Genomic DNA, 26553 nt, shown 5'->3' on the forward strand with positions numbered 1-26553 from the left:
TCCTCCTTCCCTCTCCTCCATCCCAACCTCTCCTAATAGAAGAAGAAAGCCAGGAGGAAGTTGTAACGTGACATTCCCTGTGTGTTGCAGGGGATAAATATTGCCTCCCCTGGTGCTGCTTTGATGGATCTATTTTTAGTCAGGGGTTAGATCAGTAAAGCTCACACTGGAGAGTGTGAAATAGCATTGATCAGACTGACTTCTGAAGCAGGGTGAAAGACAAAAAAAATCAATTAAACCTGTGACCCAGGCATCCTGGTTTATTTTGCTGTGTGCAGGAAAGCAGGCATGCAGCTGTTGCTTGCTTTAACACCTGAGCTGGGACTGTCCTGGGGAGCAGCCTCAGCGAGTGCGACTGAGCCCAGCGTGCTTCAGAGGCTTTGGCAGGCTCTCCTGTCTGCCAGCGACTGGGCACAATCTGAGGACGTCTCCTCCATGACCTTCTGCCCAGCGAGAGGGGTTATCTTAGAGTTCAGCTTTTGGGAGGATGCACAGTAGGGAGAACACTGGGGAAATTTTTAAATAGAGACGAGCTGGGAAGGAGCAGGATGTAGTGGACAAAGGCAGTGCACAGCAGCAGGGTCTCTTCGGAGTCATGGACGAATGGGGAAATAAATGCAGCTGTGGAAGGGCACAGAATTTAAGCTGGTCATAGGAAACAAGAAAATACAGAGCGGGATATGCAAAAGTAAAATCTCACCATACAGTAAAGGATGGAGAGGAGAAATTGAGAGAAAACTGCATAGGTTTGTGTTGCTGGCTGGAAGCTAGTGCGAATTTTATTACGTGTGTTCTCTGCAGTTAGTTGTAAGAGCTACCTTCAAAGAGTTTTTTGTTTAAAATTGGATTTAATGTTATACTATTTTTGTTTCAAGGTATACTAAGATCTCAAAATGTTTTTGTTATCCCAAACAATTACTGAAATTCGTTAGGTGCTGTCCTCTGGTGTGTTACTGCTCTGCCATCATCTGCATGGTACTGGGGAGCTCCCTCACCATGGAGATTCTTGGTGCTTTCTATGCTGGTACTGAATTTTGAGAATTATTTGTCATATTTCAATATTATGTGTTGCTAGATTTCTGTGTTATTCACACATTTGTAAAATGGTGATAACATTACCTGACTTTGTGAGATAGTGAAGGGTATAGGGGTCCAGGAAGGCTGAATGATCTTTCAGAAGGAAGTCTTAATGGCACAGGAGCAGGCTGTCCCCAGGTGCTGTAAGAGAAGCCAGTGACAGAGAAGACCCCCTGGCTGAACAGGGAGCTTTGGCTGCAACTCAGGGAGAAAAGGAGAGTTTATGGCCTTTGGAAGAAGGGGCTAGCGACTCACAATGGTTACAAAGATGCTGTGAGACTATGCAGGACAGAAATCAGGAGGTCTAAAGCCCAGCTGGAAATTAATCTGGCTTCAGCAGTCAAGGATAACAAGAAATGTTTCTGTAAGTATGTCAATAGCAAAAGAAAGACCAGGGAGACCCTCCATCCCCTGCTAGATGCAGGAGGAAACATGGCAACGAGCGGTAAGGAAAAGGCTGAGGTGCTTAATGCCTTCTTTGCCTCAGTCTTTAATAACAAGACTAGTTGTACTGAGGGAATCCAGCCTCTTCAGCGAGAAGACAGAGACTGGGAGAACGAACCCCGCGCACTCCAGGAGGAGATAGTCAGTGACCTACTGCATCACATAGACATACACAAGTCTATGGGACCGGACAGGATACACCCGAGGGTGCTGAAGGAGCTGGCTGGGGTGCTCACCAAGCCGCTTTCCATCATTTACCAGCAGTCCTGGCTGACGGGCGAGGTCCTGACAGATTAGAAATTGGCCAATGTGACACCCATATATAAGAAGGGTCAGAAGGATGACCCGGGAAATTACAGGCCTGTCAGCTTGATTTCGGTGCCTGGGAAGCTGATGGAGCAGCTCATCCTGAGTATCATCACAAAACACGTGTGGGACAACCAGATGATCAGGCCCAGTCAGCATGGGTTTATGAAATGCTGGGCCTGCTTGATAAACGTGATCTCCTTCTACAACAGGGCGACCTGCTTATTGGATGAGGGAAAGGCTGTGGATGTTGTCTACCTTGACTTCAGTAAGGCCTTTGACACTGTTTCCCACAGCATTCTCCTGGCAAAACTGGCTGCTCAAGGCTTGGATGGGCACACGCTTCACTGGGTAAAAAACTGGCTGGATGGCCAGGCCCAAAGAGTTGTGGTGAATGGAGTTAAATCCAGTGGGCAGCCGGTCACGAGTGGTGTCCCCCAGGGCTCGGTTTTGGGGCCACTCCTGTTTAACATCTTTATTGATGATCTCAACAAGGGGATCGAGTGCACCCTCAGTAAGTTTGCAGACGACACCAAGTTGGGTGGGAGTGTTGATCTGCTCGAGGGTAGGGAGGCTCTGCAGAGAGATCTGGACAGGCTGGAGCAATGGCCTAAGGTCAACTGTGTGAGTTTCAATAAGGCCAAATGCCGGGTGCTGCACCTCGGCCACAACAACCCCCAGCAGCGCTACAGGCTTGGGGAGGAGTGGCTGGAGAGTTGCCAGTCAGAGAGGGACCTGGGGGTGTTGATTGACAGCCATCTGCACAGGAGTCAGCAGTGTGCCCAGGTAGCCATGAAGGCCAATGGCATCCTGGCTTGTATCAGAAATAGCGTGGCCAGCAGGGACAGGGAAGTGATCTTACCCCTGTACTCGGCCCTGGTGAGGCCGCACCTCGAGTACTGTGTTCAGTTTTGGGCCCCTCACTACAAAAAGGACATTGAATTACTTGAGCATGTCCAAAGAAGGGCAACGAAGCTGGTGAAGGGTCTGGAGCACATGTCGTATGAGGAGCGGCTGAGGGAACTGGGGTTGTTTAGTCTGGAGGAGGATGAGGGGAGACCTCATTGCCCTCTACAACTACCTGAAAGGAGGTTGCAGAGAGCTGGGGATGAGTCTCTTTAACCAAGTAACAAGCGATAGGAGAAGAGGGAATGACCTCAAGTTGTGCCAGGGAAGGTTTAGACTAGATATTAGTAAGTATTTCTTTACAGAACAGGTTGTTAGGTGTTGGAATGGGCTGCCCAGGGAGGTGGTGGAGTCCCCATCCCTAGAGGTGTTTTAAGAGTTGGGTTGACATAGCGCTTATGGATATGGTGAAGTAGAGAACTGTCAGTGTTAGATTAATGGTTGGACTAGATGATCTTCCAGGTCTTTTCCAACCCAGATGATTCTGTGGTATCTGTATATGAAAAATTCTGCATGAAACTTGACTTCTGTTTTTATGTAGTTTACTGATGTGTAGATTTTTTTGTACCAGTTAATGATTTTAAAATAATCTGGTTTACTTGCTCAGAATTGTTTTCTCTTTTCCTTATGCCTGAAGGAATAAGAAGTATTTTTAAAAAGAAAATAGACCTTAATATAAATTGGTCTCCATCGATAGTACAGAGAGAGTTTAGATAAACTAGGTTAGGGTGACATTTTTTCCAGATCTTTGCTTCTCATCCTTATTTTGTCACTGAACTTGTCATTAGGATAGAAAAACACCTCAGTGATTAATTTTATCAGTTGCATTGTAACCTTTTTTGAAGTGTTTTTATGATGAACTACAGCACGATGTAGAAAGATGACAGAAGTGCCTTCTGCAGTCCTTCCTATATGTATGGAAACATGAACATTTCACATGGTGATTTTGATGTGGTCATAGCACTGTGTAACCTGGTGATCAATTTACATATCTCTCATAACTTACAAGAAAGAAGACACTCTGTAATCAGAGAATTTAACATCTAAAAGAGAGTTTGTGGTCAACTAGTGCCCCCTTTGAGGTCAACAAGAACACAGCTGTGTTTATGAGTTTTGCTATGAAAGCCAGGAGAAGCTAATTTAATTTAAATTTCTGACAGATTTTCAGGAGGAGTAATCAGTGTCAGGATTACCGTATAAGACTCATGTATTTTTTGCAGCAAGGATGAGCCCATCCTGATTTAGGTTCTGAATACCTTGTGTCAGGAATGTACCCACACCTTTTACTCCCTCTAGTGTTTTGGTCTTTGTGCAGGAGAGCTCTTGGGTGCATGCTTATGTCTTGTTGACAGAAATAGCTGTTAAGGATGCTTTACTAAATTCTCACTAGGGTTTGCTCCTTTTCTTTAAATGTATCACTGATTTTCTGCCTTAGAATTTCCAAACACCATTTTGGATGAGAAGTACACTGAAATCATGGGGTTTTTTCTCACAGTTTTTATTCCAACCAAAAATGAGAATATTTTTTTAAAAAAACTCTATTCTTACATGATAACCCAGTTCTAACAAATGCGTAGCATCCAAACTTTTGGGTAGCTAAAATACCTGAATTTTTAGTTCACATTTCTAGCTTGAGACAGGGCTATCTCTTGCTTTCCCTGAGTTGACAATGGTGTTGCTCACTGCATGATAAAGTCAGTTTTGCAATTTATTTGACCATCACTATTTGGATCCCTGAAGCATTACAGTAAATCCGTAATGCATCTGCTGAAGGGGAAGAGAACAACCTTACAGCTTCTGGCTAGTCACTCCAGTGACATGGTGAGGTCACTCTTGAAGGCAGTAACTTTTGAAGAAAACCACAGTGGGACAGAGAAATATATCTTGTTACACACAGGTAGTGTTTATCCATAGAAAATTTGTTGTCTTTTCCTGGAAGTCAATGACTCTTTCAGAAAACTTGTGATTCAGGAGCTGGAGGAGGAAAGGCATTGTTTGCCATAGCAACCTTAACATCCCCTTACAGTATGTCTGTCAGTTGTGCGAGGCCTAATTTATCATGTAAAGTGTATGCTACATATGTCACATTTTACTGTCTGTTCATTTGTTTTGATAATCAAGATCTTGACAGATTTGTCCCACACGGTAGGATTTATAGTAAGGATTTTCTTATCACTGAATTAAGTTGATACATATAATCCTAGTGTCCTGCACAAGAACTGAATAGAAATGAAAGAGATTCAGACTAGATGTGAAAGTCTTGCAGAAAAAAACACCACCACCACCACCACCCCCCTCAATCCATTATTCTCCTTGATTTTTTTTTCCCTGTGATTTGTTTCATATCACAGGAGCAATCACAGATAAAAGACTAAGTGTTGACTTTGAGAAGGTTAAATATTTCCCCTTCTATTAAAAGATCTTTCTGTTTTATAAGGTGAGAAGTGTAATTCTGTAAAAATGAAACACAAGTGAGTTTTGGAAATGTGCTGTTTTTCCCTCCAGTGTACACGCTCGCATACATACTGCCTGTAGTTTGAAGACTGATAAGTAAATTCATTTTTCACAGATGTCACTTCCTCCCCTGTGGTAAGCAAGAGCAGCTTTCTCTCCTCTCTGAAGATAACAAGTTGAAAATGTGGGGGCTGACTTCTTATGGACAAGTAGAAACATGGACAGATTTAGCCACAGGAGATGCCTACCTGGCCTGAAGTCTGTTGTTTTCCTTTTGAGGTTAAATGATTCGATAGTACTGAAATTGCTTCTGGAGTATATGAGATTAGGTCTATCCATTTTTATATTACAGCAGAATGCTTTGGTCTAAGTGGGCAAGTGGATGGGTGGGTGCAGGGACACAGGGAAGGTATGTGTCTGTCTCTGAGCATCTTTAAACTCTTACAAATGTTAAGTACAGGATTTGGCTTGCTGGAGGAGCTGGCAGAGGTTGTGCAAGTGGCCTTGAACTTTCTGAGATGGGGAACTCCAAACAATATCTCCTAAAATATCTATCCTGTAAGGATATAATTTTATTTCATTATTATTTTTAAGAAATAGCATCACTGGCTTTTGGTAAAGTATAAGGGTACCAAAGGCATGCGCTGCACTGTTGGACAAAGCAGTGTGGACATTTCCTAGTAAGTAAATACATTCCAATAAATCACAGAATGGTTTGGGTTCAAAAGACCTTTAAAGATAATCCTTTTCCCAGCCCTAGGACTAGAGGGAACATCAGTGGAGAATTACGAAGCAGAGATTCTTTGAGCAGGAGATTTCTGTTTCATTTCTCATTGTATTTGTCTGTTCTAGACTCTGCTTTATCTTTATTTATGACTGATATTGACTACCAAAATACACTAGGGAGCTCAGGCACATGTTTCAAGAGGAGCATATTTTGAAATCCAAAATGCAGAACTTTGGGGAGATAGTGTTTTCACTGTGTGAAAGTTTAATTGCGTAGGATTTTCATCCCAGATGAATTGCACTGGTGTTGCTACTATTTCATCTATTAGTACTTACCGGTGAGGAAGGGTGCTAAGGGATTCATCTTCAGCACACACTGAGGGTTTTCAACTGCTTCAGTCTTAGTAAGGTGAATGACACCCATGCCTCTACAATTCCTGCTGCCCACCTGAAGGTTTCTTTTAAGTGATTTTGGTGTTTGTAGGGTTTCTGATGATTTTTTGTGCCAAATACTAGTTAAGCACCTCACTTTAATTTGCACCACTCTTTGACTATAATGTGATTCAGTGCTTTACCTCTACTGTACATTGTCCTTTAGATATTTTAGGAAGCTATATTCAAAAAGTGTTTTTAATGGCCTTGCCCAGAGGGCTAAGACAAACCAGAAGTCCTGGCATGCTGCATTAGTGATGAAGGGGAGCACCGGGGAGGCAGCTGCTGAGCAGAGGCTGTGCGGCAGAGTTGTCGCTGTGGGTGGGCAGCAAAGGCCAGGCCCTGGAAACCACTGGCGTGGGACAGATCTCTCCTCTGAAGCTGACAAGCTCTTGGGTTTGCCTTTTTATTCCAGGAGGAAAGAGCAGATTTCAGACTAAGGATCAGAGATTTTGTTCAGAGATAAAGCAGGATTTGCTATGCTAATTTATTTTCCACAGGACATCAAAATAGAAGAAGAAGCAGCAGCATTAATTGGATTTCATTTGTCTCCATTCGTGTGACTCTGCAGGAGTTTTTTCACTCTTTCTATCGTTTTTCTTCCTAACTCTTTACACCTGGGTTCAGACCTGCAGTTGCTTTTTCACAGTGACCTGGGTGAGCGTTGCAGAGAGCTGGGGTTTGGGGGAGGCCATGCTGACAAGGCTGAGGTCTGGTGTACCGTGGGGGCTCAGGGCACCCTGATGCTGGCAGAGCAGCTGGTGTGGGGTCCCAGCAGTGCCCGTGCCGAGGCCAGGACCAGACTCTGCCCAGGCAACCAGCTAGGTCAGCGTCCAGCAAACCACACACCTCCCGGACAGCTGGCACTGTAACCAAACACCAGCAATTTTCAGAGAAAGACACATCTAATAACATTAATTTTCTTCTAGAGCAGACGGTAAGGTAACTAAAGCCAGGTTGATTGGGCTTCATTGGGATTTTTACCTAATGATCTTCTAGAAAGCAGGTGCACTGGCAGTGATTTTAAGCTTTAGAAAGCCCAAACAGTGTACAAAGCAAACCTTTGATACTATGGGGATTTTATAGGGGGGGAGTCGCATTAGTTTTAGATCATTACAAAGCATTTGCTGACTACAACAGAATTAATGGCACTTTGATGGTAGTCAGTTAATGACTGTCAACAGAGTTGATTTCAGTTCAAATTGTAATTTAAAATCAAACTAGCCAGCTGTCAGACATGGGAGTGGTGTGGACGGTTCCTCCTGAAGCATCGTGTGGTGCCACTCCTGCATCCATCATTCTATCAGGTGTCTGTTGGGAGCCAGATTTGAGATTCAATCACATACACCACCTAATACTAATTTTAGGATGATGAAGTCATGATTAGTTACAGAAAACCAACCAACTCCCCTCTCCCTCACTATTGCTTTAAAGACTTACGTCATTTCTATGTTGCAAAATTATTTTTTACTATAGTAATGAACTTCTGACAGTTATATTACAACGTCTTTATGCTCTGGCAAAGGAGGAAGGCAGCCTGATTTGCTACAAGTCTCCTTTTGAGCTTCAATACCATGAAAACCCATTCAAGGCCATGAAAACTTTCCTAATCCCCAGGTGTTTTTCTAGGGCACAGTAGGCCATTTATATGAGGCAAGACAGAATAATCTATTACATTGCATGTATCCCTCAACAGTTCATCCAGATTGTCAATTGCATGAGCTTTGAAAGTGAACAGTGAAGTGTCTGTATTGGTAAATATGTCTCTGTAATGGTAGTGCATTATTCATGACAGGCTACTCCTCTCAGCATCTTTACCTCACTTTTGAAATACTCAACTATGCCAAAACTAATCTTGTAGATTTATCCAACTAATGGTACTTAAACTGCAAGGCAACTGAAAAGGAAATAGTCTAATCTACCTCTAGCTAGTATATTTTAGCCACTCTGGGATGGAGACATGTTCAGCTGTCACCCTGGCCTAAGATATCTCTTGTTTAGTTTTTCTAATCCCTCAAATTGCTGTGATTATCATTTTTAGCAAGGGACTTTCTCAAGTCATGAGTAATTTTTTCTTTTGTACTTTTATACTGATTAGCATACTATGAGTATTACTTAAAACTTTTAATTAAGAAACCACACAAGACTTTTTAATTACATTTGAGTGCTGGAGACTGTGAAGGTGGCCTCAGCAGAAGAACTTTGATGGGTGTAACAGACCCCCATAATACATTCTTTGAAAAGCTCTGAAAAGTCTTAAAAGGTTCATTGAATTAATGCTCTTGCAAGACAGGTGTTACTTATTTTATAAGAATGTAAAAATGAAGAGCTTTTCTAATGATGCAGGTATCAGAGGAAAGAACAGAGCCAAGGAGTCCTCACCACTGCTCTCATCCTCTGAACCAGTTCCTGCTGCTTCAGCATTTGGGTTAGTTTTGTACTGTAAGATCAGTTTCTCATTGAGGTATTTCATTAATATTTGACTTTGTTTGGCCTGGGCTTGATCTTTGCATGTAATATCTTAGTTCCAGAAGGTCTTTCTTTCCCACACAGGTGTTAAAAAAAAAAAGGTCAGATGTAATCTTCAGGTGTGGGGGAAAATTCTGATTTGATTTTTTTTTTTAACAGATATAGCTTGAAAAGCTTTCAAACCAGTGAGGACAATAATAAAATGTATATTTATAAACATGTTTGAAGTCCAAAATCATTATGCTGTCATTGATAAAGCCTTGTAGTGCAGTTGCACTATATGGTGTATTACCAACTAACGTTAGCTAAGGAACTTTCAGTTTAGTACATATTCCAGCTTTTTTGCAAGAACTGGTAAATTTGGAGCTTTAGAATTGAATTAGTAAAGGGATCATATTGCCAATATTAGATTTCTGAAGAGGCCAGCAATAAAACACAGGCAAGCTATCAGCAGGGGGACGCATGGAGAGAAATCTAGCTGCTGTACTCTCTCTGATAGCTCCCAGGAGTCACTGAATTCCTGGCTTCCTAAGCAGGCAGATGACTACTGACAGTTATCTGTCATAAAGTTGTCTAATACCTTTTTGAACCCTTTTCTGCTTTTTGCTTCCCGTGACTTTTGGTAATGAGTGCCACAGACAAATTACTTGGAAAAAAAAAAAATCCAGACTTCTTTTGTTGCTTTAAATATATTGTCTAATTATTTCATTGTGTATTATGAGAAGGAATGGCTTCTGTATGAGGGAAAAAATTATAGATTAAGGTGAAAGATGCAGGGAAAGTGAGCTATTACACATACGTGTTTCTCATCTATTCTTCGTAGCTCTTCCATTTCCATTAAATGATTTAGAGATGGAAAGACCAGGACGTCTGGCTGTATTCAGTTGTGGGTATTGCTGGTGTCTGTGCAGTTTCATGATGATAGTTTCTGCTCCATTGTCAGTCTTTTCCTAAAATTCCTCACATTCTGCTTGACTTCGTACTGTGGTTGAGCCTTGAACCTGTAGTTCAAGGAAACTATCCACAACTCCAGATCTATTTTCTGAGTAGAAATAACTACTTTAGAGATTGCAACTCTGGATATTTTAGCAATGTTCCCTATGTGCATTATGTAATGTTTATTGACATGGGACTTCATATCCCAATTTATCTATAATCAGAGTTTTTTTCCACAACTCTGTTCAGCCATTTTAGGTTTGTCTATCCTGAATAAAATTTTGTCATTTCCTTTAAGTCCTTTCAAGCTTGTTTATGAATAATTCTACTCTGTACACTCCATAGTGTTGAAACTGTCTTGTACAGTAAAGAGCTATCAGTCTGGTTTCACATGGTCACATGGTTAAAAAAAGTAAAGGTATGTCAGATAGTTTCCTTATAATTAACTGATGAGGTAGAGAAAGTTAAGACAATGTCCAGTTTCTTTTAGAATTTGTTATCAAAGTCCCCAGTTTAGAGAAGACTCTTAAGGCCAGCATTGACTGATTTTCTCAATTTAGCTGACACCGTCTACGTGATGTCTTTATATATTCCTAAGGCCTTAAAGTTCAGTATAGGCATCATTTGGTGTTCTGCAACACTTCTGTAATTGATTAGGGCAGCAGTTTAAGAAATGATAAGGAAGCCACTCAGAGTAAAATCCTCAGAAAATAATCTCCTGGATGAAATTTTGAGAAAGAAAAGAGAAAAAAGATATCTAAGCAGTCTGAAGTTTGGCCAGTAGACCTGGTAAAGGAATGGTACTTTTCCCAAAGAAGGCTAGCCAGCGCATTCACATGGGAGTGGTAGATAAACAGGGGTTAATTTGATTTTTTTAATTTTTTTTTTTCTGTGTAGTACAGAAGGGACAAGTAGCTCTTGTGTTGTAAGCAATTGTGGCAGAGAGGGTTCCTCATGTGCTTGCTTTCCATTTCTTTCTAGACATGCATTTACATTTTGGACCAGGAATCCCATAGATCTCTGTCAATTTAACCATAGATGGAAAGAAAAAATCAATAGACTGGACTTGTGTTGTATGATGTTGTAGGTGCTCCTTACGTTCCGGGAGGCATCTGAGCCTAATGGAAGATTCCACATATGGAGCCCATTTGATTTACAATAAGGTAGACCTGGATAGCCTTCAGATAAATTAAAATCCTCCTGGGAAATACAGAACATAGGAATTCCATGTCCTGCTTTTTCTCCTGCCACGCTTATTCTTGCTGTAACTTTGAGCAGTGCATGAAGTCTCGGTGGCTGTGCTGAAGCATATGGGTTAAATCCAGCTGGTGGCCGGTCACAAGCGGTGTTCCTCAGGGCTCGGTGTTGGGACCATTTCTGTTTAACAACTTTATTGGTGATCTTGATAAGGACATAGAGTGTATCATCAGTAAGATCGCAGATGACACCAAGTTAAGCAGGACTGTCGATCTGCATGAAGATAGGGAGGCCCTACAGAGAGACTTGGATAGATTGGATCAGTGGGCCAACGTTAACAGGATGAGCTTCAACAAGGCCAAGTGCCAGGTCCTGCACTTGGGCCACAACAACCCCATGCATTGCTACCGGCTTGGGGAGGTGTGGCTGGAGAGCTGTCTGGAAGAGAAGGATCTGGGGGTTCTAATTGACAAGCACCTGAACATGAGCCGGCAGTGTGCCCAAGTGGCCAAGAAAGCCAACGGCATCCTGGCTTGTATTAGAAATAGTGTGACCAGCAGAAGTAGGGAGGTGATAGTCCCCCTGTACTCTGCACTGGTGAGGCCACACCTGGAGTATTGTGTCCAGTTTTGGGCACCTCAATACGAGAGAGATATCGAGGTGCTGGAGCGAGTGCAGAGGAGGGCAGTGAAGCTGGTGAAGAGCCTGGAGAACAAATCCTATGAGGAGCAATTGAAGGAGCTGGGACTGTTTAGTTTGAGGAACAGAAGGCTAAGGGGAGACCTCATCACTCTCTACAACTACCTGAAAGGACATTGTAGAGAGGTTGGTGCTGGTCCCTTCTCACAGGTAATTAGCAATAGAACGAGAGGGAATGGCTTTAAACTCCAACAGGGGAGGTTTAGACTGGACATTAGGAAAACAATTTTCACAGAAAGAGTGGTCAGACAGTGGAATAGGCTGCCCAGGGAGGTGGTGGAGTCACCATCCCTGGATGTGTTTAAGGGTCGTTTGGATGTGATGTTGGGGGATATGGTGTGGGGGAGAACTTTGTAGAGTAGGGCTAATGGTTAGACTCAATGATCCCGAGGGTCTTTTCCAACCTGAATGATTCTGTGATTCTGTGAGTTTAAACAAGTGTCTTTCCTATGGACATGAATTAATGTTCCTGCAAATATTACATATTTATTGTAGATACACATTCTTACTTTTTTTAAGAATGCATTTTGTGTGTTTTAATCATGCATTTTGTGTGTTCTGATGTCGGTGGAAAATGTATAGTGCATTTTTACCTTGAATTATATTTTCATCTATTGTTTGTAGGCAGTGTGGTTAAATTTTCCAGTTTGCTGTATTTGCAAAAATCCATTTTATTGGAGCCTAAGCCTATTTCCATGACTTTGCACTTCCATAGCTTGCACCTTCATTTAGCCTACTGGGTAATATACATTATTTTAGAGTTCAGGGTTAGCTTGTATGCAAATTCTGAATCTTTGGGTTACATTCACTGAAAGTTTTTAAGTTTTCCTCTGCAATCTTAGGGCTGGAAAATTCCTTCTTTTTCTAATGTGCAAACTGACTGATGCATGCAATCACCTGATTCCAGCAGCTGATGCTTTATTAAAAACATTAATTATCACGATGAACTAAAAGATCTGGCCAGACTGAGGTCAGGCCTTAAGAGTCTGAGCCTTTGTTTAGGATGTTGGGGTTAAGCAAAGGGTTTTTCCAACTCCCTTTTTTAATGATATTTTTGTTGTACAGGTATGGAGCCTAAGACTACAAATTGCGTTGCCATCTATTCTGTGAGATAAGTTTCTGGGAATTCTTCCAAATGTATAGAGTAAATGCAGTGATGTTGGTAAATTCAGGAGGAGAGTGTGAATTCAGGGGCATGCAAAGGAAACTTGGAGTTCCACCTCGCTGGGTTTCACCACTGAGTTTGGACCAAGAACTTCACTACCCTCCCTTAAAATGAATGTTATAGTTTATTATATGTCTTTTAGCTGTGTGATAAAGAAGATATAAAGGAATGAGTGGCCTTTAATTTGCAGTGTCATTGCCTTGAATTTTTTGCAATGATAAACTTTCAAGCATGGGTGCTTATAATTAGACACTTCTATACCTCAATGAGGAAACTATATACCAAATGTGTAAGTCATCTCCTAGATACTTAAAATGAATTAGGGGACCTAAACAAGGGCACCTTGTTTGAAAATGTTAACAGAAATTTTGCTGTAACTCTCCTGAAATTAAACTCCATCCCTTTGCATTATTGCATTCCTGGATTGACTATAAATTATGATTTTAGTCTTTATGGTAACATTAAATTGTAGGTGATGAACATGGAGAACTCTACAATCAAGAAAAGCATTGAATTATTCAAATATCTTTGAATTACATGTAGAATAAGAATGACTTCATTATGTTTTAGTACCTTTTCGGTCCCTTTAGCTACAAATTTGATGGGGGGGGATTAAGAGGAGGGAGAGAAGGAAGGAAAGAAAGAGATTGCTATCTCCCCAACATCAAATGCAACTTGACCAAAGCACATCATATATTTCATTTTAGTCATTAGTTCAATCAAGTTTTGTCTTGAATGTCATTCTGTGCTGCACAAAGTTTTGTATTTTGACCACTTGTAAAATCAAAGCAGCATATTTAGCTGGAGCTCAAGAACCTGGAAGTATACCTTTCCTTCTCAAATAAATCGTTCAGCCCTGTAGGCTGTGCCCATTAGTGGCCGCAGAAGCAGAAGACAGAACCCTTTTACTCTCTCTATGGGCAGAGGGCAGGCACTTTATAAATGAATGGAGAAGCCTATATCAGCTTCAGAGAAGGAAACAAAAAAAACAGAAGAAGAGCAATGGAAAAAGAGACTGTCAGGAGAAACTGCTGAGATTAACTGTAGTTTCCCATTGCTTATTTTGTCTGTTGCGGTTTTGTTGTTGTTGTTTGTTTGTTTCTTGTAGTTAGACAACTGGATTCCTGTTGTAATAGATCCTTTTTTCCCCTCCTTTTTTAAGAAATAATTTTAAGGCACTATCAAAAATATACCAAGGTAAATCATGTCTCCTTTTATGAATGTAGTTTAGCTTTCAGACTGTGTATGTGTCAGAGGAAGAAGTTGTGTCTGTAGAAGGAGAGAACACTTTCATCGAAAGATGTCATGGTTGTCCTTGCATGACTGTTGTCTAGTTCATTGATCTGACTTTTTTAAGTTCAAAATTTACACATCTGAGAATTCTTCTGCACCTCAAAATATAGAAACCTTCAAAGATTGAGTTGATGTTTGCTTCATGGGTTTAAACCTCTCAGCATGAACAGCATTTCATGGGAGTGTGGAGGAGGAGAACAGAGGCTGATTCTTTCTAACAATGATGAACCTGCCTCCGTGGTTCGGCTTTGAAACCCTTGGACTTTGGGAAAGTTCAGAACCAAACCTGCCTGCTCAGGTTCTTCCACCAAATAGAAATTAATGTTATGTTTCAGAACAGTGCTGGAAGCTGATACGAGAAGAGCCTGCTCTGTTAATGGTCATTATTTTATTCCTCCTGACTCTGCTCATTTATTAAAGGAGATGAAATTTAATTAAGATTTAGTCTCAACCTATCTGTAATTTACATAGAGGTTCTAGCAAACTTTACTAATATGCAGAGTTTGCACTGATGGTCCAGTTTTTCCTCTAGGTTTCTCTGCTTGGCTTTCATCCTGGCTGTTAGGTAAAATTAAGGCCCAGAAAATCAGATTATTACTTCCCAAGGGGCAAGACTGATAAGCAGCACATGATTGTTGATCTGCTTGCTACCCGGTGTTGTGGTGTTTGAGGTGCTGCTAGGTGCAAAGCCAATTTGTTAACAATTAGTGCTCATTAGAATCATTTCCTGTTATCGATTTTAAATGTTTGACAAAGCACTTTTAGGAACTGCAACAACAAAAAAAAAATAGTAGCTGTACATCAGTGCTTAGTAATTACAACTCTTTAGGGCCCAGTGTCAATCTTAACTAACTGGTTTCATTGGTTTCCAAGTAATTATTTTGGCTTTGGATCCCACCTGCTATCCCCTCCAGATTTAAAGATGCTTTGAAACAAGGACATAGTTCTTGATTAGCAGAGTTGCTGAGAAAGGAGTGATAAAACAAAAGCAACTTTTTTATTTTCAGTCTTGGTTTGTCATGGCTTGCGCTTTTTATCTTGCATAGCTACCAATGGATTATATGATACACAATATAGGAATTAGTGTCAGCCTGGAATTAAGTATGATTTTCATTGGCCTTAACATTTAACATGTGGGTTTCATTTTAAATACATCCTTGCCTTTATACACACATTGAGAATTGTGGAGCCATTAAAATCTAACTTACAAATGGTAAAATTAGGTATAATGGCATGTTATAATAAAAGCTTTGATATCTAGGAGTCCAAGAGAGTATATCTGTTGAGCTTCTTGAAATTTGGGCTATAATTACTATTAATTTGTTTTACATGCCAGAAAATACTTGAATGCAAGATTATTTAATAAACAGTACCATGTGTGTATATATGTAAAAAGCACCCGATCAGGCACACCTGCATTTCCACATATACTGGATGTGTATGATGAGTCGTTATAGGCTCGTGCCTTTTTTGAGTACACTGGAATTTTGGCTAAATTTGCAGTGTCAAAGGTGAAGCTAGAAGTATAACCATCTGGGTTAATTTTCTCTCCTTCCTTCTTTGCTTTAAATTTTTAGCAACAGCAGCTCAGGTTTCACAAGCACTCTCCTAAAATGCTTGCAAATATTTTAAATGTATTCCGTGATCCCTGTTGCACAAGGTGGAGACCTAACATAAGGCTTGGCTCGTGCCTTTTGCCACCCCCATTCATGAATTAGTCTCACAATTACAGTAAAAATTAAGGCGACTGTGAGTGAAATACATGAGGCTTAGTCGCTCTAACCTTAATAAACAGAGATGGTATTGATACAAGTGAATTTTGTTTAACCACAGTACATTTGCTTCTTAATTAGTGAATATTCATCTGTCATCAGCAGCAGCTATGACACCCCTCCCCGCTAACATGTTCTGTCATAAATAATCAATGAGAGGCTATTAATATTCATGAGTGAGAATCTGTGTAGTCATGTGCACTGATGCAGAGACAGGGGGAGTGTTGCCATGAACTGAGTCGAAACTCTGTGTGTGTGTATACGTGAGTGTAAGATAGTTAGGGAAAGGGAAGAAGAGCATGCTGCTACACACTGCCCTGCCTTGTGCTTCCAGCTAACAGTGGTGTGCCTGGTTTCGGGGCTGGAGTGACTGATGAAAAACAGTAGTCAAGTCTGGAGGGTGATTCCCTGTCAGTGCATTTGCCTTTCAGTGCTGGGGAAATTAGAGGCTTTGCTCTTGTGTTGCTTATTAGGATGGGCTGCAATCTGTGCACTTTTCAGAAGAGAGAAGAGCACTACAAACTGCTCTATGAAGTTTCACAGGTGAGTGCAGAGGATATTACCAGCATCTCCAGAGTAAAAATGTGTGTTCTTTACAAAGAGTAAGTAGAGATGCTTTTGTTTTGCTCTGCCTTTTTTTTTTTTTTCCTTTGCAAAATTGCTAGCTAAGTTGTTGGGGGGGGGGTTGGTTATTATTAGTATTTTGGGTGCCTGTTGTTTTCTGCTCATTTGCCACTCCCCCTTCAGATGACTTCCTGTGGGATTCTTTTAACATTTTTGTGCATCTTCTGCCAAGATGTCAGTCATGTAGCAGCAGTCTCACTGAACCATATCGGTGATGTTTTCAGGGAGCCCTTTGCTTTGGTAATAAGACTGATTTCAGATAAGTTGCACTGCTGCCTCTGAAAGCGTTAGGTCTGTGATCTCAGGCATTTCTAAGTTAAGGAACAAAGTTTTTATGGCATATCTGTGCTGGCCAAGAAGTATGTTAAATTTTCAGATTGATTAACTAAAATTGAAATTATTCTGAAATGTGCTTGTCACATTTAAACAGGTACTGAGTACAACAGGGTTTCCACGGGTGAGGTGTGCTGCTTGTTCATTCATTGTGTGTGTGTTATTTCTGTTTACTACTAGACAAAGATCTTAATCCTATCTAGATATTTGGTGTCTCTTTCATCATCGTAGCAGTATGAGTAGCAGTGTAGCAGTGTGCTGCTAACGTGTTCCCAGCTCCTTCAGAATAAGATGAGAAAAGACGAAACAAGCACTTACCATAATAGCCCATAATTTTTGCTCGCATCCTATTGAATCAGTATTTGATTTGCAGCTTTTTGTTTGGTTTTTCCTCTTGGCATAGCACACCCTCGCATACTAAAGTTTAGTGCCTGTCAGCATCTGTTCTCTCCCTCTCTATAATTTGTCCTGGCTTTGACACATTGCCATTGACGGAGGCTGAAGGCTTGCAGTTTTGGACTGCACTGCTGCTGACAGGCAGCGTGGAGGAGAAAAAAACAGCTTACGGTGTTGGTGGTCTATTGGCACAGCAGCAGCTAAGTGCCCATTGCCGACTGGTTCCCTCCGAGTTCCTCCTGACATGATTCATTTCACAGTGGGCTAATTACAAAGTGGATTCTCTACACATGAAGCAGCCTCCTCAGTTGCGGTGTTAATGCACATTTTCATGGTAATGTGATCAGAGCCTCATTAGCCAGTTTCCAAAATGATCCTCTGCATTAATTAAATATAAAAATGACTCTTTTTATCACCATAGAGAGGAAGAAGAAGATTAACATTGTTAATTACCACTGGGGGCGATACCTCTGCATCATTTTTTATGACAGAACCAGCAGGCATATTCAATCCTAAAAGAGTGTCCGTTTGCAGGTAACCTGCCCATTGCCTTGCCTGGTGAAGATGGTCTCTAGGTGGAACACTTCCCTTTAGTTCAATAGTTAGTCGTAATCCCATCATCATGTTTTCTTACAGCAATAGCACAGGGAAAAGCGTAGCAGCACGTTTCCCACTCCTCCCTTTCCCCCTCCCTAGCTCTGGATTGCCAAACTGATGTGAAAGTGTAAAATGGAGAGAGTGGAGTAGGTCGGTATCTGCTTTTCTGTGCCAGGGAATAAAAAATGCAGGTTGTGCTGTGAAGGGGATTAGACATCTCTTAAAGGGCTGTATGTGTGTAGGGAAAAAAGAGGCTGTGCCTGGCTTAGAGTGAATGCATTTTCAAAATATTCCTTGCAGTAATGTTGCATAGTAATAAATACTATTGAATTGATCAGCAAACCTAAAGGTGGGGTTAAGAGATTCTAGAGGAATTCTTCACTTTATCTGTTATCTTCTCTGCTGTTGAGTTGGAGTGTCTGTGGATGTGAACAACCAAGGTGCAAAATGAACTAATGCCTTCACTTTTTACTCTGGTGCTTGCCAGATAAAGTGTAATCCCTGGGAGGATCTGAGCAAGTTTCCTTGGGGAGTTGAAATACAGTGAGCCTGGTGCTGCATCTTGTGCTGTTAAGGAAATGTCACTGATAAGGTGCAGAAGGAGAGCAGAGAAATGACTTAGTGTTCTCCGTGCCAGATCATGTGTTCATCTGTAAACTCATCCCTATCTTTGTTTCAGTGTATGCAGGTCAGAGCCCAAAGGATACTGAGCATATTTTTAACCAGGTGCTACAGAAGAGATCGGGTAATATCTTGCACCATAACTGCTTCTGTGTACAATACTGATTTGCTGCTATGGGGGGAGCAGCAGTAGAATATGATAAATTAAATTAAGCTAAGGCCAAGCATTACTACTTGATTTGCAAATCCTTTTTTAACTCTCCAGTCCTGTAATTCCTATACCACAGCTTTAGCTCTTTCATCTGCATGATTTCTGGAGAGCCTGGGACAAGTCAGCCTGTCAGGGACATGAACTGACTGAGGATGAGCTGTGGCTCACTAGCATATGTGGATCAGATTGATTAATTTATATTCATATAAGGAAGCAATCCTAGCCTCATCTCTCACCTTTCCCATGGTGGGCTACCTGATACTGTGGGTGGTCTGTACACTCACGTACTTAAAAGTACAGTAAACAAAGAAAAGCATGTTTGCAGAGGAAAATGATGCAAGCATTTACAGTGAGGCATGTTTTATGCTACTGTTTGTAGTGAGGTCAGATCCAGCACCAGAGAGCTTTTTCTTGTAGAGCTGCTGGGAAATGAAGACATCATTAGAATATGTATAATTCCTCGCTCTTTCCCCCACCCCTTTCCTTCAGGTTCATTTGCCTTTCACTGAGATAGCAGTTCAGAGACCATGGAGGCCCTCTCCAAAAACAGCATTTGCTTGCATGATGGAGACTTCTGTTTTGATAACTGTGTCTTGTACATGCAGATTGGGATTAAAACAAAAAGTCAAATAGTCATGTTTTAAGAATGAAAGGTTTTGAGATACCACTAGGTGTTGTTGAAAGACTCTTGTTCTTCTGAGTGCCTCTTCACCTGTCCCCAGGACATGAGGATGGGTCAACTTGACTTCTTGACTTCACTGTGAGAAGGAATCAGTCATAGCATCCCCCCAAGTCCTCTTTTCCATGTGCCGGCCAGCAGAGAAATGGAACATGTCTCAGTTTGAACTTTATGTCCCTACATGGTAATTCATGGGGCACTTTATGATTATTTCCTGTGTGCTGTATAAGCAGGCTTGACCTAATGAATGTGCAGCTAGGAAGTTTATGTCAAGTTACTTAGAGCAGGTGGGACCCAGTGTGCGCTCATGTTCATTAGGAGCAGACCTCTGCCATTCTCAGCTGATTTTCTCTTGCACTGCTGGTGTGAAAGAAGTAAGTTTAAGTCATTTGTTAGCTGCATGATGAGGACTCTTCCAGTTTAGCGGAAAGGATAATAGAAATATGGCAAGGATTGGAGGGAATGAAAGTGAAGCACCATCTGATCAATTGTCAACAGTGATCTTCAACAGCCTTGTGTGAGACTCAAGGAAATGCAAATTTTTCACAGAATTCTGTGGGTATCTTATGGAAATCATTTCTGTTTGCTGGAATTTTTGTGCTTTGTTTTCAAAATGTGAAGTTAACCCAGAGAAAGAGGGGAGGGAGAGAGAGAGAACGCAGTGCTTTTGGAGATCAACCAAAGAGCAGTGTGAACTTTTTTGAGTTACATGTTAAGAAGGAGTCCTAGCTCAGGTAAGCTTAGAATTGAAAGGGAGAAAGGAGAAAAGCTAGAAGGGTAAACAGAGGCAATCTGTGATGGCTCACAGTCAGTGGTTGAGCTGGGATTAAAACTAGATGGTTGCACATTTATATTTTGCATTTGACCTGAGATGATAGTAGAGTCTGCTTGCAGCATTTTTAAATCCTCTGAAGCCTGATTATGCAGTTTTCTTCTCATGTTGGTTTCCTTAATTAGCATACAGCTCAAATTTTCACCAGTTCAGAGTTCTGATTTTATGTTCATTTTGATATCCCTTGGGCTACTGGAAGTACCTAGTTTTAGTGGTACACCTCTTCAGATTCAAAGGTGTTCACAAGAGAGACATCAAGCCTGCCCACTGAAACAGCAGAAGCACTTCTGTATTTTTCAGGAGATGCTGTTTATAGCTAGCCTTGAAATAAGAAAAGAGGATAGGGGGCCAAGGAGTGTTCCTTGTCACTGGGACCTGCTTTCTCTGGTATTGATGAAGTTTGGGTTTATTCAGAAGATTAAATAGACTAGATGATGTGATTGTTATTTTAATTCTGAATCAACGTCCTGCCACTAGTATCATTTTTGATACTTACACCCGTGTGTGGTATTTACATGGTAACTCCTCAGTGTGGTGTTTGCCATTAGCTCTCGTTCTTTTCTGGAAATACCTGCTGGCAGCTTTTGTGTCACCTTTGCTGTATATCAGTGCCACCTCCAAATGCTCCTCATGAATTTCACCAGCAATGGGAAAGTACTATCTTGTGCTGCATCAGCACAAACACATTTTTGGGTCCATTTATATCTAAGTTCTATTTTTAACAGAAGTTCTGTGTCAGGACACTTTCACCTCTAGAGAATATGAAAGGAGAAAATTCTAAATTTAATTGTCTGGAAATTAGCTGAATTATCTGAGTTGAATTAAATCAGTAGCAAAAGTAGATCTGGTTTCATCTTACCGCATTTCCTAGCTTTTCCTTCTTGCTCCTCTCTAAATTTTTAAACAAAACAACTGAAAAAACCCTGATTCTTATTTTTTCTAAATAGCTCTTCTGAATACTGATTTATCTCTTTGAAAAGTTGAAAAATAAATTTTGAGGTGATGAAGGACTCAACAAACTTGTAGGAGTACTGTTTCCTCTCAGTTTAACTGAACAATTTTAGAGCACTGCTCTATGTAATTCCCCTCAAAGCTACACTGTCTCATATTAGTAGGGCAATGTATTTAGGGTAAAAATATAATCAAGTAAAGCTTTTCATACGTTTCTAGCCATGCCCTAGAAACTTGCTTGGAATTTCCTTGAAGAACCTCTGCTGAACTGAAAAGAGTTTAAAAACAGAGTTCATAAAAGTTGACTTCTCCTACAGATAAGAGATCGTCTTTGTGGTTAGCAGGCACCTTTCCTGGTTCTTCTGTTTCCTTGCTTATTTACTTTACACTGATAATTGAGCAGCTTTCATCTAAATAACTAATCCCATTGCCATAACATTTCTGTAGGCTGTACTCAAAAAGAGACACCAGTGTTGTGGCATTGCTAACAGCTGAGCTCTTGCTCCTGGTGGAGGAGCTCACTGTCCCACGCTGGGTTCTGGTCCATGTACCTAGGGTGCATTGGATGCCCAGCAGTAACTGTCCCCAGAGCCCCAGGCACCCACGCCTCGGCTCTGTGCTTTGAGTCACAACATGCCAGCTGCTTAAAAGAGAAGATACATCTGAAAGTCTACCTCTCGTCTGGATTTAGGCTCTCACTACAGAGCTGTGTTTAGGTGTGAAGGCTCTCTGAGGAGTCCTGGAGGATTGTACCATGGGGTTTTGGGTCTGGGGATATCTAGGCTGCTTAAAATAACCAGCTCTGGCCACCTGGACAGATGGTGGCTGTAGGGAAGACACCCATGAATACAATTAGGCATGTAAGGAAGTAATCTGATTTACTAAAAACCTAAGGATTTTGGGGATCATTCTTTTGAACATGACACCTGAATTATATGCTTAAGTACCTAAGTGTTATTTTGGATCTCATGCCAACTACCTTTGATAAAATGCTTTTTTTTCTGATAAAATCCAGGAAACTCTGAAGTCTTGCCACTGACTTCACCAGGGCCATGTTTTCCTTTTCTGTCCTTGTTTACTGTCTTGTAAAAGGCATATAGTTCCTGTGCATACCTCAAGAGGAAGGATAAAGAAAGAGTCCTGAGATAAGAAAGCAGACAATAGTATGTAAGATAAGAATTCAGGGGATGGATACAACAGAGGCAGCTATAAAAAGCCATACTGAGATTGTATCAGTAATCTGCAGGGATATGCAATGCCATGAAAATAAAAAAAGTGGTTGAGGTACTGAATAGCATGATTTTCTCTGTCATTTTGCTGTTCCTTGCATCTTGAATTTAACAATGGGGATTAAGGATTCTTCTAATGATCAGATTTTTATACATTTTTTACAGAGCTATCCTTTCTTGAGGCTTGCTTTCTGATGTGATTTGGTATGGATATAATCCTCAGGCCTAAGGCAAAACATATCTTTATGTGAGTCTTATACATCAGTGATGTGATGAAGCCAATCTTGCTACCTTGAGTATTCACAGACTAATAACCACCAAAGAAGTATATTTTTGGGGTTCAGTATATTTGCTTTGTGGTTCATTGAAGGGGAGGGGCATTAAAAAGTCAGTCAAACACTCTGCCAACTGTATGTTAAGAATTAATTGACAGTAGGCTGTTTCACCAGTTTTCTCTCAAGAGCTAAGAGCTTAATGGAGGCATGTACAGCAGGGCTTGGTGATAACCAGCAGTTCTTTCTACCCCTAGGGATTTGGTGAGGTCTTGTAAAAATAATTTTAAAAAATCTGAAAATTACTTGGATCTTTGGCTTTAAGGCTGTTTAACATCAGAATGTGTTTAAAGGACATGAACTTTTTGTAATAGTACTTGCTTTTTTGTCCACCCCATAACGTTGAACCCACTGGCTAATTTCAACTACAAAGGTTTTTCTTATCTTCTAGTTTCATGCAAAGGATTTTGACGATACTGTTAGGTAGATTTTTTTTTTTTCCCAAGAGCAAGAGGATTTCCTAGACTACAAACATCACCTCAAAATATCAAGACATGAAAGAATTTAAAAACTTAGATGAGATTATTCTTTATAGACTTTGTGGTTGCAGTGAAAGCAGTTACTTGCTATTATGTGTGCAATAAGCTTTTAATTTGTTTTACTTTGTTCAATAATTGTAATAAAAAGTCTGTTAAGAGAGGATATTAGATCAGTAACTGTTAAAAGGTTATCTATGATTTTTTTATAATAAGCAGTGGTTCAGAAAGAGAATTCCACAAATACTTCGATGCTATGGACTGAACCTAGAAATGGAATTGCAGTGTCTTCATATAACGCACTGTGAACTCTCTTATAGTTATTTGTATTTTATATTTTAGTTTAAAATACTGTTATGGACAGGCAGAGGACAGCGTGGCTATTTGGCCATTTCTACATAACAGGATGATATAAACTTGCATCACCCTCACTGTTGTGGGTTTTTATTGTTTCACTTTGAGGAAGTTAGGAAATTCTACATATCCTTCTCTCAGGTGGAAATAATAATTCATTCCTTTCCTCCAGGATGAAGGTTGGGGTTTTTTTGTTTGGTTGGTTGGGTTTTTTTAACCAACAGAAGAAAACCCTGATAATCAACAAAGTGAAGGAAAACAAATACTTGTTTTCTTTTGTTTTGTGGTCTGATTGCATACAGTAGCAGTTTATTCCCTAGAGGTTTTGGTCATGAAGTTTGACCTCTGAAGCGACATAAACACAGTGGAATGAGTAATATTCCAAATTATCACATCATATATAGAATTCCTGTGCTTCATGTGTGTTAATGTCAGAGTTGAACCTGAGAGGACTCAATCTGCAAAAGTCTACAAGCATCCTTAATTTGTCTAGATACAACTCTAGTTTTTGTGCTCTTCACCCAGCTGGAGAATTTTTTCTGTTTTGTTTCATATCTCTTAGTATTTGAGGGGTTTGTTGTTTGGGTTTTTTTCCCTAGCTCCTGGAATCATACTGTTTTGAAAATAAAACCCACTTTTCATTAAAAGAATCAGTGAGCAAAGTTTGCAAATATCAGTCAGATTTACTTTACAGTTTAGGAGATTTGAAAGGAATTGAGATGAACTTGAAAGATAATGTTTAGAAACAGTCTAATTTCTTGAAGGTTTGGTATTCTTCTGCATGTCTAGAGTAGGCACCATTGCTTGAGAGGTGAGGCTGAGACCCACCCACATAGTGTTAGCAGCTGTGCATGGGCCTGAGGAGGAGGAAAATGTTTGGCTCTGGACTTTCAGGGCTTGTCCACAGACTTCAGTGCCAACAGGAGCCAGCCGTGGCTGTGTCATCACATCATGGCACGCTTGAGACACCCCCCCCCCCCCCCCCCCCCCCCGCCCCAGTTTCTGGCTAGGATTGCAGGTTCTGCCCCTGCATCTGCAGACATGCCTTCAGGGACCATCCTGCTTGCAAATGTCAGTGCAACTTCTGTGTCCATGTGCAGCAAACTGGTGAGGCTCCTGGGAAAGATCCACAAACTTACTAGGTGTTCAGTTGCTATCTAATGTCAGAAAGATTATGAGCTGTAGTGCCAGGACCCGTGTCCTGAGGGCCAAGAGGAGCATGGGAATGGGAGAACTTCACTAAATCCTTATGAGGACTGAACAATTGAAATAATCAAAGAAAAGGATAATCTTTGATTACCTGTGATATAGCAGAACAATTGACTGACCTGTTTAATATGTTCGATTGTATTTGTAATGTGCTTTTTGCATATTATAGTGATGGATTTGCAGGGAGAGCTGCTCAGGGAATAATCATTATTCAGGCCTTCGACTTCCTCATGGCTAGAACGTGAAATATTCAGATTCCTCATGATATCTATGGACATATGACCTGCCAGCTCAAAACAAATTTTAATGGCAAGAAAAGATGGAAGAAAGGGTCAATTATTAGTTAAAGATAAGCATTTGGAATGCGTTCTCAGAGATCAGGGTTACTAAAAGTGGGGGTGGCATCTCTCATTGCAGTATGATTTTATGCATATGTTAAATTTAATTTGCTCTGTGATCTGCTATTACAGTCAGGAAAGACAGAGACCCATAAGGTTGTAAGTGGAGAATTCCAGAAAGTGTGTGTGGTGTCTGCATTGTTTTTCAATGAGGAATAGAATTCCATCAAAATCAAAATGCTTCACAGAAAAATTAAATTTCATCAAAACGTGGTCTTAGAGGAAAAACATGAGAAAGACATTTCCAGAAATGTCTGAACATTGTTTATATATCAACACAGTGAAATACTTAAGATGATTAAGTTTTGAAACATCTTATATTCAGTAGTTTTTTTAAAAGTGTGTTATTTCATCTAATAGAAAATTTAGAAGCCATAATTGAGTGATGTGTTCTTTTATCTTAAAAGGTTTTGCTCTTCCAGAGTTGGGTGTACTGTTTGTGAAATCTAAAACCTTCTCCTGATGTGGAATTTCCATCCTCTCTGTATTTCCCGTTCTGAGATATGTGACTTACTGTGGGAAACTCCTCCCTGTGTATAATCTTCTTTACCAGTGCACACTTCTTGTAGAGATTTTGTTAGAGAGCAGTCTCGTATCTTGAAGGAGAGAAAGAAAGTATATAGAGCAAGAAATGTTTGTGTAAACAGCTTCCAACGAAGTACTTATTAGAAAAAGAATACATCATCACCTTCACAGTGTATGTTGTGATGTCAGAGAGGGATGTTGCCCTGTTTAAGAGAATTTGCCAAAAGCTGACTTTTTGCTTTCTGGATATTGCACGCCACTGGATGGGTGATTGTGGCGTATTGAGGCATAGGGCCTATTTAGTGTGACAGTGTGACTTGGAGGTTTGGATCTAATTCCTTCTCTTGCGGGTATATTTGAAGAAGTCCTGGTTTCTTTTTTCCCTTTCCACTATAAAGTTCTGTATTATTTAAAGCTTTAAAGATTAACTGTAGAGATTTCAGTAAATGGCTAATGAAGAAGGTCGAATAGTATTGTCTAATAATGATGATGGTGATCACAATAAGCATGGTAAAATGCTAGATTGATCCACTTAGCAATTACTAGTAAAGTTATAACACAAGTGGATCGTTACAGTAGAGTGTAGATCTGCCTGCATTTCCCAGCAGCTCTGAAGTCCCACGCTTCCTCAAAGTCCAGAAAGTGTTTGGTTCAGTTTGTTGGATGTCTGTTTTTTCCTTCACTGTACACTAAAAGTCAGTTTCGATAGGAATTTTCTTTGCAATTTCCCCAGAACCTCTTCTCCAATAACTAAGGGAACATGTTGCTTTTTAATTCATATATTTTATTGTATTGTGCAAATTAGAGGCTTTTTAGTATGGAACAATTTCTAAATATTAATTTATTGGTACTACTTTCTTCAGGTACTAGTAAAAATAGGGGATTTTTGCTACCTGTTCATCAGTACTGG

General features: G+C 40.5%; 1 protein-coding gene across 2 annotated transcripts in view; it reads left to right on the plus strand.

Moving 5' to 3' along the window:
• Positions 1-26553, plus strand: part of PDZRN4 (PDZ domain containing ring finger 4) — a 265473-nt gene that overhangs the window by 139342 nt on the left and 99578 nt on the right. Inside the window, exon 1 of one of the 2 annotated variants that reach the window (XM_074869354.1) lies at positions 16320-16419. The exons of the other annotated variant lie outside the window; for it this stretch is intronic. Within the exon in view, the coding sequence (XP_074725455.1) occupies positions 16351-16419 (69 nt within the window). The 5' untranslated portion in view covers positions 16320-16350. Of the gene's footprint in view, positions 1-16319; positions 16420-26553 lie in introns of those variants that run through there. 2 annotated transcript variants of the gene reach the window in all.

This window comes from Strix uralensis, chromosome 5, assembly GCF_047716275.1.
Source record: "Strix uralensis isolate ZFMK-TIS-50842 chromosome 5, bStrUra1, whole genome shotgun sequence".
NCBI lineage: Eukaryota > Metazoa > Chordata > Aves > Strigiformes > Strigidae > Strix > Strix uralensis.